Source organism: Mus musculus, chromosome 13 (genome assembly GCF_000001635.26).
Source record: "Mus musculus strain C57BL/6J chromosome 13, GRCm38.p6 C57BL/6J".
Taxonomy (NCBI): Eukaryota; Metazoa; Chordata; class Mammalia; order Rodentia; family Muridae; genus Mus; species Mus musculus.
The window spans coordinates 54,458,483-54,471,292 of NC_000079.6; the positions used below are offsets into that span (position 1 = coordinate 54,458,483).

Below are 12,810 nucleotides of genomic sequence, written 5' to 3' on the forward strand. Positions count from 1 at the left end.
CGTGTGTGCTGTGGAAGTTCACTCTCCTCAGTCAGATCATCATATATGGCCTCACTCCTACATCTCCTCGGCCTTGACTTCATTCTAATTTATCTCAATCTGATTTTGTATTTGTCTGTTTTACAGTGTTTGTTTGCCTTAATTTGCTCTAATATAAAACCTGGTAGAACAAGGCCAGATGTGCACCCGCTCATATAAACAGATGCTTTTAAAATACCGCAGCAGCCAGCAGTGCAGTTCAGGAATCTTGCTTTGAATGTTAGACTGGACCATAAGCTCTCAAATTTAAGATCAAAACAGAATTTAAAACTGCAGTATCTTCCTGGAATAAAGATAGTAACTTTAGACACCTCATAATGAAAGCCAGTTTTATTGAATGCTCTGTTCTCAAAATTGCTTTTCAAAAATCCCATCCCTATGCTGCTACCCTCCCTTTAAACCAGTACCGCCTAAGCAGATGTCCAACAAACTCTGCCATGGTCAAATCCAGAAAACAGGGCCCTCCCAGCAGGAGAGGGCATGCTATGCTACTCAAGTGATGGGCTATCTTGGCTGTCAACTTTGACTGTGGCATCTGGAAACACTGAAACCCAACCAGCAGGGCACACCTGTGAGAGATTTTCCTTGATCCTTTGAGGTGGGAAGACCCACCCTAAATCTGGGACACACACGCTGGTGGCAGCCTATATAAAAGGACAGGGAAAAAGCAAGCTATGGCTTTTCCCCTGCTTGCCCTCACTCTCACCGCCTGGTTCATCTACCCTGCTGCCGGGGCCTCCTCTGCTGCTAACCACAGAACCTACTTCTTCAGGATTCCAACACAGACCACGATCAGCAGCTCTCCAGGGATCCCTCGGGACTCCAGCACCAGAGTAACACTGCTGAGACATCCAGTCTGAACAACTGAACAACTACTGGATCCTTGGCCTTCCCATCAGGAGACAGCTGGACTGACTATCCAGACCACAGCCTCTAAGCCACTCTGATAAAATCCCATACGGAGACACAGATATATACACAGACAAACAGATGTTCCACATCAGTTCTGTTCTTAGGCAGATAGTCTACCAGTTTTGTTCCTCTAGAGAACCCTAAAACAAAACAGACCATGACCTGCACTTGCAAAATCCTCATTAGCTAGCTGTCAGCAGCGGGGAGGGATGGGAACTGCTAACACAAATACACCAACACAAAACCCAGGAGGTGGGGCTGGGGCTGGGGCTGGAGCTAATGTGGGGCACTTGCTCACCACAGTAAAGCTAGCTCAGTTCTCCAGTATCACAGAGAGGGTTAAGGTACACTCAGCCTGACCAAAGATTTTTGGGCCGTTTTGGTTTTGGTTTTTTGGTTTGGTTTTTTTTTTTTTTTTTGGTCATTTATGACATTTATAAACATTTATGGTGCCTACAAGTCCAAAAGACTACATTGAACTATACAAAAGGAAGGTCTGCACCCAGCCTCCTCTCCCATCAGGTCCTCTCAGGAGTCATTAGGAAGCCCAGGCCTCCTCTCCCTGAAAGGTACAGTCATTAGGTAGCCCAAATAGTCCGCCCGGCCTCCTGCCTCCTCTCTCCTCTCGCTGTCGGCCCTCTCAGGAGTCATTGGGAAGTCCAAACAGCTTCACAGTTCCAGCCTCCCGACTGCTGTCGTATTTGCCATCTTTGTCATCACAGGCAAAAGCCAGCAGAGGCCTCTTGGGGTGCCAAGCCACAGTGAAAGTCGGGGACTCACACTGCACCTCCCATAGCTTGTCTCCTACAGAAAAGAACAGAATGTTACTAAGTAACACATTCATTACATATTTGGCATATAGATATGTCACACACAAGTAGGTGACAGGCAGATTAACTTATGAGTCTAGGCCTCTACTCTATACTCCCTGGAAAAACAATTTCCATGGTTTGCTAATAAGCACCTTACAGACAGCCTGTCCTTACTGAATGCCAGTGACAATTACCAGCTATGGTTTGCTAAACACCTTACAGACAGCCTGTCCTTACTGATTGCCAGTGACAGGCCTGTTAGGCAGAGACGTTTCTTAAATGAGAGGGAACAGTAGGGTCTTAACAAAGTGACAACTAAGGAAAACGAAGGCGTACACCTCATATACCATAAAGCCTTGAAAACAACCTTTTCCCAAAAGTTTACTTCTAATTTGTTGAAATTATACATGATTTCTTTCAGGTGTGCTCCAAATTTTCTCCCTAAGAGTTAAGACTTATAACGTGGGAGGAGCTGGAGAGATGGCTTAGCAGCTAAGAACATTGGCTTTTCTTCTAAAGGACCCAGGTTCAAATCCCAGCACCTACATGGCAGCTCATTGCCACCTGTTTAACTCCAACCCAAAGGGATCCAGCTCCCTCTTCTGGTCTCTATGAGCAGAAGGCACACTGTAATGCCAGGCATACAGGCAAAACAAAACACACAATCAGCAAATAAATGGTTTGGGTTTTGGTTTTTTAATAGACGTACAGTGTAGTACCAATATAAAGTTCCTGGATATGCTGAATGGTACACATCTAACAGGCCAACTATATGGCCTACCAATTATATTGTATACTATTAAAATGTATTCATGTATATGTGTAAGTACATATTTTAGTTTTATATATATATGAAGTGTTTAAAGTAATTCTATGTCAGGGACAGCCATCTCCAGCTTCTCTGAATTCCTCCTAGGCTCTGTGGACACACTCTGTGGTTCCTGGTGTCACTACCACACAACTCGCACTTTTCTTTAGGTGTTTAATTCTGTATCATTTGTTATGGATTTGGTTAAGATAAAAATTTACACAACCCAAGAAAACCAAAGCAATCATGAAAACACCTGAGATGTCCCCAGGTAACCACACAGCTTTGCAGACTTGAGTGCTGTGAGCCAGCTTACGTCAACTTAACAGCAAACTAGCCACTGGAGTGGCGGGAGCCTCCACTGAGAAAACACCTCCACAAGAGTGGGCTGTAGGCAGGCCTGTAGGACATGTTCTTAATTGGTGACTGATAGGGGTGGGGAGGGATGACACACAATTAATTGTGGGTGGTGCCACTGCTGGGCTGGTGGTCCTGGTTCTATAAGAAACAAGGTGAGAAAGCCATGGGGAGCAAGCCAGTAAGCAGCACCCCTCCAAGGCCTCTGAATCAGCTCCTGCCTCCAGATTCCTGCCCTGCTAGAATTTCTGTCCTGACTTTCTTTGATGATGAAGTGTGATAAAAAGTGTGAAACAAATAAACCCTCTTCTCCCAAGGTCACTTTGGTCTGTGGTGTTCATCACAGCAGGAACAACACTAACTAGGATAAGTACCCCTGATAGCTTACTGCAAAGCTAATCCCTAAACTATGCAGTGCTAACCGTGGGAGGCTGAGACCACCATCCCAGGTGACCAACGCAGACAGACCAGTGCCAACTGGGTGGTGTGTCTGAACGCTGAAGTAACTGTTAAAATGGAGTTCTAGTCTATAGACAATCAATCAAAATCAAAACTCATTCTTACCTTCTTTCAGACTTAACTACAAAAAATATTCAGGAATTAAACCTAATGTTATTTACTCCAATAAAAAAAATGCATAGACAGAAAAAAAGACTGAAAAGAAGTGTACAAAAAGTTAGTCATAGTTATCACTAAAGAATGGACATAAAAAGGGGCAAGGCTGGCAAAGGAGTTCATGAGGTAAAAGCATTTGCCAAGCAACCCTGGTGACCTGAGCTCACCCCCAACGCTGGTGTCAGTAACTGGTTGTTACCCTGTCCACATTCTGATATACCCAAGGTCACGTGAAATTCTCAGGCAGCTTTGTCTGAGCCCTTTGAGCACAGACTGCCCTAAAGGCCCTGTGTTGCTGACCCAAGATCAATAACTGGCCCTTTACGATGTAGCCTACATGGTGCAAGCAGTTCAGTAAGACTGTGCTGGTCAGTTTGAATTGAAAACTATCTGCTAAGGGCACCTCAGTGAATTTGTGTCTAGATTAGGCATGACTGTGAGGGGCTGTCTTAACTGAGCTCTCTGAGGTGGGAAGCCCCGATGGCTGTGGATCTCAGGGGACCCTGGACTGAATGACAGGAGGAGGGCAGCTGAGCACAAACAAGGTTCTGCCAGGCCTGACATGATGAGCTGTAACCTAAGTGTGAGCCAAAGAAGCCCTTTCCCCACAAAGCTGCTTTCCTAAGGGCATTTTATCACAGCCACAGGAAAAGAAAACAAAACAAAGATTATCACAACTTGGTGATAATTAAACAAAATTCATCAGAAAGACAAATATTCCATGTTTGTTCTCATTTGGGGGTCCTAAATTTTATAAATACGTAAAATCATGTATTTACAAATGACCAAGGAACACTGGAAACTGACAGGTGTCAGAGCTGGGCAGTGGGGTTTGGGAGGAGTTCGCATAAATGCCTGTTCTTTGTGTCTAATTTGAGAACATTTTAGCTTGGGATGTCCTACTTTAACCCCAGCACTCAGAAAGCAGGGACAGATCCTCTCTGTAAATTCAAAGACAGTCTCATCTTCATCAGGGGTTTCAGTCAGAGCTACAGAGTGAGACCCTGTCTCAAAACAAAACAAAACAAAACAAACCACCTTTTTATAAGCCGTATTTTTTTTTTTGTTTTTGTTTTTCGAGACAGGGTTTCTCTGTATAGCCCTGGCTGTCCTGAACCTCACTTTGTAGACCAGGCTGGCCTCGAACTCAGAAATCCGCCTGCCTCTGCCTCCCGAGTGCTGGGATTAAAGGCGTGCGCCACCACGCCCGGCAAAGCCGTATTTTTAAATAGTGGAAGAAATCATGCAAAAGCAAAGTGCTCCCTTCAGACCTGGCGCTCAGCTCTTGTCCTTCCCTCCGACAGGAAACTGACAGTCCTATCAACAAATGTCTCAACAACACAAACCCATCTGATACCACTGGTGAAGTAGCAGTGTACAGACTAAAAACGTGACCAGAAAAAGCCTAGGCCGGATACTAAACACAAAGGATTCAAATTAAGATACCTGTCTCGACTTCAGCTATATCAATGAAATGGTCCTCCGAAGCCGATGCCAGCATTTTCCCATCGTGGCTAAAACTGAGGGTCCTCACAGGCCAATCTAGTCTATGACAGGATGGAGAGAAACATCAGTTACCCCCCAAAACATCCGAGTTATCCCCAAATGAAAGAGGAAAGGTTGATTTCCCACAGGAAAAGACCGTCAGTTACACACCTGGAAAAGCACCGCACGCACACTAACTCGTCAACGTCCCAAAGGCTGACCAAGGCATCTGCACTTCCTGTGGCAAAGTATTTCCCCATGGGGTCAAACTTGATACAGATGCAGTTAGAAGGATGGGCATTGATGGACTGCACAGGCTTCAATTCTGGGTAGCTGAGAAACAAGACGCATAGCATAATGTGTAGAAGAGGGCCAAGGCATTATGATACCAAGGGAAAAAACAGTAACAAAACTTCCCTAAAGGAATAAAACAAAAGGTTTGCTCAAGTACAAGAGCACAACACAGGCCTACATATACATGAGCAGGGACCATCTAGCATCTAGATGAACCAGTGAGATTACTGCACCTCACAGAAAATTAGACAGCTCTAGACTTCTTGAGAGCATTACTCTGGGGCAAAAGAAAGGGCAGCACACCTAAGACACAGAAGCAAAAAAGCAAATCCAGGACTGTTATACCTAGCAAAACTATCCAATACATAAACACAAAAAGCGAGGTACAGTATCTACAAGTCTACAGAGTATATAACTCCTTCAATATCCTCCATCAATATGATTTTCGTTTTGTTTTGTTTAACGTGGGGTTCTGAAGTGGAAACTTAAAGGTTCTTTGGAAAGTCAGTTGTGTTGGATGGGGTTTTGCTGGGGCAAACACATAACATAGGTTTTTCCTGAAGCAGACACAGGAGAAAGGATGTTTTGCTAAAGCAAACACAAGAAAGGACTGGTGAGGAAGGATTCTTCACTAATGATGTGTCTGTCAGGACTCCATGGAGAATCACACCAAAAAACTTCTGGTGGTGTGCTGTGGCTTCCAAGGACTCATGTTCTTTGGCTGATACAGACTCATGTGGAGTTTTGCTAAGACAGACTCATGTGCTGAGGCAAGACACGTGATGAGACCTGTGGAGGACGCATGATGTTGTAGGGAGTACAAACAAGACTCAACAGAGGAATGGGGTCTGCTTGTAGAAAGCTAGCTCTATAACGCTTCTCACGTCATTGCTGACCTCTGTTTTGCCAAAAGAGAACTTCTCCTGGCCTCTCTACTTATCCTGTTTCCTCCTGCTGACTCATGTCGATTCTGCTAACCTCGCTGTCTCTGCTAGGTGGTGCCACTGCTGCTAATTCATGCTGCTAGCCTGACTCTACTGAACTAGACTACTGATATATTCGTGAAGTTTTTACTAGTGGATCGAGCTGCTGCTGCTGACCTGTGAACTGAACGGCTGATTTCCTGACAACACAGATGGGAATTGCTCCAAAGAACAATTTCTAAAAAGGTCTATTTCCCCCGTATCCTTTCTTTTCCACTACCTCTAGTGAGTAGTTGGCTAGATGGGAGGTTAAAACATTTAAGAGCCATCATTCAAAGTAAGCTTTGAAAAATGAGAAGCTACTGGTCTCCCAGCAAACGTCACCCTCTCTATCGAAGTGGCGATGGCCATCTGCCCTGCATTACTCACAGGCACAGCAGCGAGCAGAGCCCCATGGCCCTGATTCTTCATTTTACATTTTCATTTACTTATACAAATGCTCACTGAAATTCCACTATTAAGACTGGCACTAGGAAGGCATTAGCAATTCAATGGAAAACAATACAAACACAGTCCTCTCCACCATGAAATTGCTAGTGCAATGAGAAACCGAGATGATGTGCACATTAGAATATAGAATTAAGAAATGCTTCCTCCTGGGGCTGGAGAAACGACTCAGTTAGGAACACTGGCTGCTCTTCCAGAGGACTCGGGTTTGATTCCCAGCAACCATGGCAGCTCACAACCATCTATAATTCTAGTTCCAGGGGACAGGACACCCTCACACGGACATACACGCAGGCAAAACACCAAAGAACACAAATTAAATAAAATAAATAAATCATTTAAAAAGAAGAAGGGGGCTGGAGAGATGGCTCTGTGGTTAAAAGCACTGGATGCACCTCCAGAGGACCAGAGTTCGATTCCCAGCAACCACATGGCAGCTCACAGCTGTATCTAACTCCAGGTTCAGGAGACCTGACACTCCAGTCAGCAAGCACACAAATGGTGCATAGACATACATGGCAGGCAAAACACCCATACACATAAAATTTAAAAAAAAAAAAGAAATAGGAAGGGCATTAAGATACACTAAAACCCTCTAATCTTGGAGAGGAGAGGATAAAGTGACTTTGCTAGAGGGAAAGTGATATTTAAGCTGAAACTTTTAGAGAGAGAATTAGCCACAATTCAAGGTGCATCAAAGTATCCTGGGCTGGCTGACTAATAATTGAATGTTTACAAGCCTCAGTTCCCTCAGGATCAACAGAAAAATGTATAATCAGTATCAGTAAGAATTCATAAAATCCAGAATGCCTAAAAGAAGGTAGGATTTTTTTCTTTAATACTCTCTCTATCTTTCAAGTCTTTTGGGACAGGCTCACAGTTAACTCCTCCCTGCAAGGCAGGGTGGCCATTGCAGAGGTCTGACAACCCCGGCCAGTGCCTCACCTGAGGATGTTGATGCAACCATTGCCGTTGGTCAGGAAGAACATGTTGTTGTCGTTGTTCCATGAGATCTCATTGACCTCAAACTTGAACTGCTCCTCCGCTTTGGAGCGGTGTGTCTTGGCGTCAATGAAAGTCACAACGTCGTCCTTGTTGCCCACAGCGATGGTCTGCCCGTCGGGACTCCAACAGATGTTAATGTTCTCCCCTGGGAACCCAGATATAATCCGTCAGCAAGCTCACCTTTGCCCATCGGCCTCCAGAGTTTATTCTGCTCTCCTGGAAAGAAGATCAGAGCTACCTTCAGCACTTATTCCTCACCAAATCAATGGAAGGAAGCTTCCGATGACCAAGAGGCGACCGTGAGTCTAGACATTTGTCAAAGCACCTCCCCACTCCAACCCCTGGCACCAGTCTCATCAAAGTCACGCGTGTCCACACTGAACACAGGTTAAAATTTTCAACTTCATTAAACCTTTTTTCAAAACACCTTTTTTTTTTTTTTTTTGTACTTTACTGTCTATAGTGCAGTTAAAAATCTATCAGAAGGTGTATCAAGAATTCTATTGTGGGAGCTTGGTGGTGATGATACATGCCTTTAAACCCAGCACATGGGAGGCAAAGGCAGGTGGATCTCTCAGTTCATGAGTCTAGCCTAGTCTACACCGTGAGTTCTAGGATAGCCAGGGCTACACAAAGAAACCCTGTCTCCCCCTCAAAAATATATGTGTACATATATATGTATATATATGTATGTGTGTGTGTATACACACACACACACATTTTCTCCCCTGTGGGGCTAGAAATGGCTCAGTGGTTAAGAACACTTGGGTTTTTTTCCCTGGAGACCCAAGTTCAATTCCCTGTACCCACAATTCACAATCACCTATAACTACATTTATAGAGGACAAGACGCCTTCTTCCAGCACCTATACACATGTGGTACGTGTACGTACACACGTACACACACACACACACACACACACAGATGAAAATTAAAAAAAAAATCTAAAATCAACAAAACTGCCTGCCTTACTTTGGGTTTTACTGCTGTGAAGAGACACCATGACCGAGGCAACTCTTATAAAGAACAACATTTAATTGGAGCTGGCTTACAGGTTCAGAGGTTCAGTCAAGTATCATCAAGGTGGGACCATGGTAGCATTCAACCAGACATGGAGCAGGAGGAGCTAAGAGTTCTACGTCTTAATCCAAAGGCATACAGAAGAATGGCTTCCAGGTAAGCCAGGATAAGGGTCTTAAAGCCCACACCCACAGTGACACGCTTCCTCCAACAAGGCCACACCTAATAGTGCCATGCCCTGGGCCAAGCCTACTCAAACTACCACACTGCTTCTTTGAACACAGCCTTTAAACAAAACGCACAACTTTCCAGATCGCCCATGGTTTCTCAGCCATTGTAACCTGCCTGAATCTCCCAAACTCTCCACGCCTCTGCACATACTACTCTTGTATAGTTTCCACTGCTCTCCTATACATCTACAGCCTGCCAGAAAAGTGCTCTGTTCTGTTCCTGTCTTCTCCAGACAGACACATACAACCCATCCTGATAACCTGCACTTGCTACAAAGATGCTTGCTGCAGATCACACTAGCTTTTCCTCCAGAACCCCCTCTCTCTGAACTCACCTTTCGTATTCACAGTGGCGATGCATTTTGTAGTCCTCACATCCCAGATGCGAATGGTTTTATCTCCAGATGCGGTGACAAAGAGGTCAGGGTTGCTTGGGTGCCAACAAAGCTGGTCCACACTATCTCCGTGGCCCCGGTAGTTGTTTTCTTTGACCTTAAAAGAACAGAATCCAGATGCCACTTTTATCCAAACAGTGGTGCCTTGAAACCAGCAAAGATCTGGATAATTCAAAACAGAAATCTAATTCTTTTTCCAAAACTACAACACCCCCTCCCCCCCCCCCCCATGAACCTCTCTGAGCTTTGACATTGGCCCTTCCTGGCCTCCCTTCTTTCTTTTTCCACCACCACCTCAACCAACCTGTCCTGCGCTATCATTTTCAAATAAAGCCTTCCTCTCCACCCTAGGGGCTCTACCACCCCATTAGTCCCTAGCCACTCGTCACCAGGGCTCTTCTAGACCCTCACCACTTTCTGCCACCTGACTTCAACCTCCCCCGGCCCGCAGCCACGTCGCCACACCTCTTTACTGCCACTAAGTTCGCTCTCTGCTCTCCGCCAGGCAGCCTCACCCCCTTCGTCATTCCAACTCTTCCAGCCCCAAACCCCTTCCTCATCACCGCCAACGACAGGCCATACCCCTACCTCTCCTGCTTTTTCTCCCTCCGCACACAGCCCTCTTCTCCGCCAAGCCCGTGCCCTACAAGCTCACCAGCCGGTCCTTCTCCAGCAAGAACACGCTGGCAGTCTTGTCGAAGGACCCCGAGGCCAAGCGACGGCCATCGCAGCTCCAGGCGACCGAGTGCACCTTAGCACTGTGCGCCGGGAATTCGCGCGTCTTGCTGTGGCCTCGGAAGAGCTCCTGCATCCCGAGCACGTAACGAGACGGGCCACTGCTCACTGAGCACCAGGGCGCCATCGAGCCGGGGCCGCTCTGGCCGAGGGCCGAGGGGCCCAGGACCGCAGCGGGCGCCGCCATGCCTCCCTCCTCACGGACCGCGCGCCGGAAGCTGGATACTCTGAGTCTGGCGCCGTCGCCCTGCACATGCGCCGAAAAAGCGCCGCGTCGCTCCGCGCTGGCGCCTCTCACTCGCGGAACTACAAATCCCGCCATGCAGCGCGCGTCCACCTTTCCCTTTTGAAATAGGACTGATTCTTCCTTAAATTCGCTTTTTTTTGTTTGGTTTGTTTTGTTTTGTTTTGTTTTCGAGACAGGGTTTCTTTGTTTGTTTCCTGGCTGTCCTGGAACTCACTCTAGACCAGGCTGGCCTCTAACTCAGAAAACTGCCTGTCTCTGCCTCCCAAGTGCTGGGATTAAAGGCGTGTGCCACCACTGCCCGACTTGCTTCCCTCCCCCTCCCCACCCCCCACCAAGAGTTCAACTTTTTTTTTAAATGGTCTTCTTACCAGTTTCTTGGTAGCCTTGCTTATTCAAAAAAGAGAGTCAAGATAAATCCTCCAGTTTACCTGCATGTAAAATATCTTTTTTCTAGAGTTGTTTTTCACTGTAAGGTCCTCATCGTGCCCTTAAAGCAAAAGGCCATTGCAAGTTGTCGCTCCTGGAGAAAGGTTAGATGTTTGTGGAATGAAGGAATTGATAAGAAATGTGGGTTTGAGCCGGGCGTGGTGGCGCACGCCTTTAATCCCACCACTCGGGAGGCAGAGGCAGGCGGATTTCTGAGTTCGAGGCCAGCCTGGTCTACAACGTGAGCTCCAGGACAGCCAGGGCTATACAGAGAAACCCTGTCTCGAAAAACCAAAAAAAAAAAAAAAAAAAAAAAAAAAAGAAAAAAAAAAGAAAAAAGAAATGTGGGTTTGTCGGTTGGACTTGGGAAAAGTTGTTCGGTTAATTTGAGATTTGGTTTGTTCGGGGGTTTTGTTTTTGTTTTTAGTTTTTGAAGACAGGGCTTCTCAGTGTATCCCTGACTGCCCTGGAACTCACTCTACAGACCAGGCTGGCCTCGAACACACAGACATCCGCCTGCCTCTGCCTCCCAAGACGTTTTTCTGTCTTTTGATCTTGGTTGTTAAAGGATATTGTATATACATGATAGTAAACTAAAAGAAAATAGCGGAAAGTACAATGACCATTTTGTGTGCCATGCTCACATCTCTGATCCTCCCACTTATGTCTCTGTTAAACCAAAAGATACCCGGGTGGAAAAAAACAATGGTGCACAGCCAGGATTCGCCAAGCACTGGAGAAGAACTGTGCAGGGATAGGGGACACCAGAGGAATATATCCAACAAATATTCGTGTGAAAATGTCCTTATGAAGCCAGCTGTGGTGTCGCAGGCTTATAACCCCATCACTGGGGAGACAGGGACAGGCAGATCCCTAGGACTCACTGGCTAGCTGTCTAACTTCCTTGGCAAGTCCCGGGCTAATGAGTGACCCTTTCTCAAAACAGAACAAGGGATGGTGCCTCAGAACCACCTCCGTGTTGTCCTCTGGCCCCCACATACACACGTGTACTCACACATGCATATCCATGAAATCATTTTAAATGGGTCTATCCCTGAATACCGTGTTCTGTACTCTGTCTGGGACTGGAATTCCTGTGTATTTTCCCTACATATTCTCTTCTGTTACTTTCAGTAATAGCTATCTCCCTACCTGAATATAATTTCTTGAAATCTGTCATTCCATTGTTTTTATGACCCAGCAGTCTTGGCCCCCTCCACTGGTATTTTGCACATAGTAGGCACCCAATATTTACTAAATAAAATGTGAGAAAATGAAAGAAAGAAATCCTTATATAACAGTACCCTACACAATGAATATTCACAAGAAAAAATATAATTTTTGATGGGGAAGGGGGGTTTACGACAAGATTTCTCTGTGTATTCCTGGCTGTCCAGGAACTTCCTCTGTAGACCAGGTTGGCCTTGAACTCTGAGGTCCATGTGCCTCTGCTTCCCAAGTGCTAGGATTAAAAGAGTGCTCCACCATGCCTAGCTAATAGTATCTTTAATTTTTTTTTTTTAAGGAAAATAGAATCGATAGAGAGATGGCTCTCTGTTTAAGAGCACTTGCTGTCCTAGCAGAGGATTGCTGTTCCCTCCCCAGGCACCCACAAAGTGGCCCACAACTCTTGGTAACTCTGGTTCCAGGAGATCTAGCGCCTTCTTCTGGCGTCCCAGGCCCCATGCAAAAATCCTCCTTCACATAAAAATTTAAGGAAAAAAAAAAAAAGGAAAAGGAAAAAAAAATGTGTGACCTTGCAAAGACGCTGCAGGGTTTATGGGATGATGCAGCCTTCCTTACATAATTTGCTGTCTTTCATAAATATATATAGACTTCTAGTTGGGGATTGATTTTTGTTCTTTTCTTTTTTTTCCTTGAGAAGGGGTCTTGCACAATAGCTCAGTTGGAGAAGTATAATAGTTTAATTCAGTTGCTTCCTTAATGAATTATTGCAATGAATATCCCTATACAATCTTCATTATGCACTGTGCACTTT

At 45.5% G+C, this 12,810-nt stretch overlaps 1 protein-coding gene across 1 annotated transcript; it reads right to left on the bottom strand.

Moving 5' to 3' along the window:
* Positions 1 to 354: 354 nt before the first annotated feature.
* Positions 355 to 10,358, bottom strand: Thoc3 (THO complex 3). The gene is made up of 6 exons (NM_028597.3): positions 10,059 to 10,358; positions 9,344 to 9,500; positions 7,698 to 7,902; positions 5,200 to 5,361; positions 4,990 to 5,090; positions 355 to 1,755 (listed from the first exon to the last, which is right to left on the bottom strand). Exons 1-6 carry the CDS (start codon positions 10,323 to 10,325, stop codon positions 1,592 to 1,594), a joined length of 1,056 nt encoding a protein of 351 aa, NP_082873.2. The 5' UTR covers positions 10,326 to 10,358; the 3' UTR covers positions 355 to 1,591.
* Between the last annotated feature and the right edge of the window lie 2,452 nt (positions 10,359 to 12,810).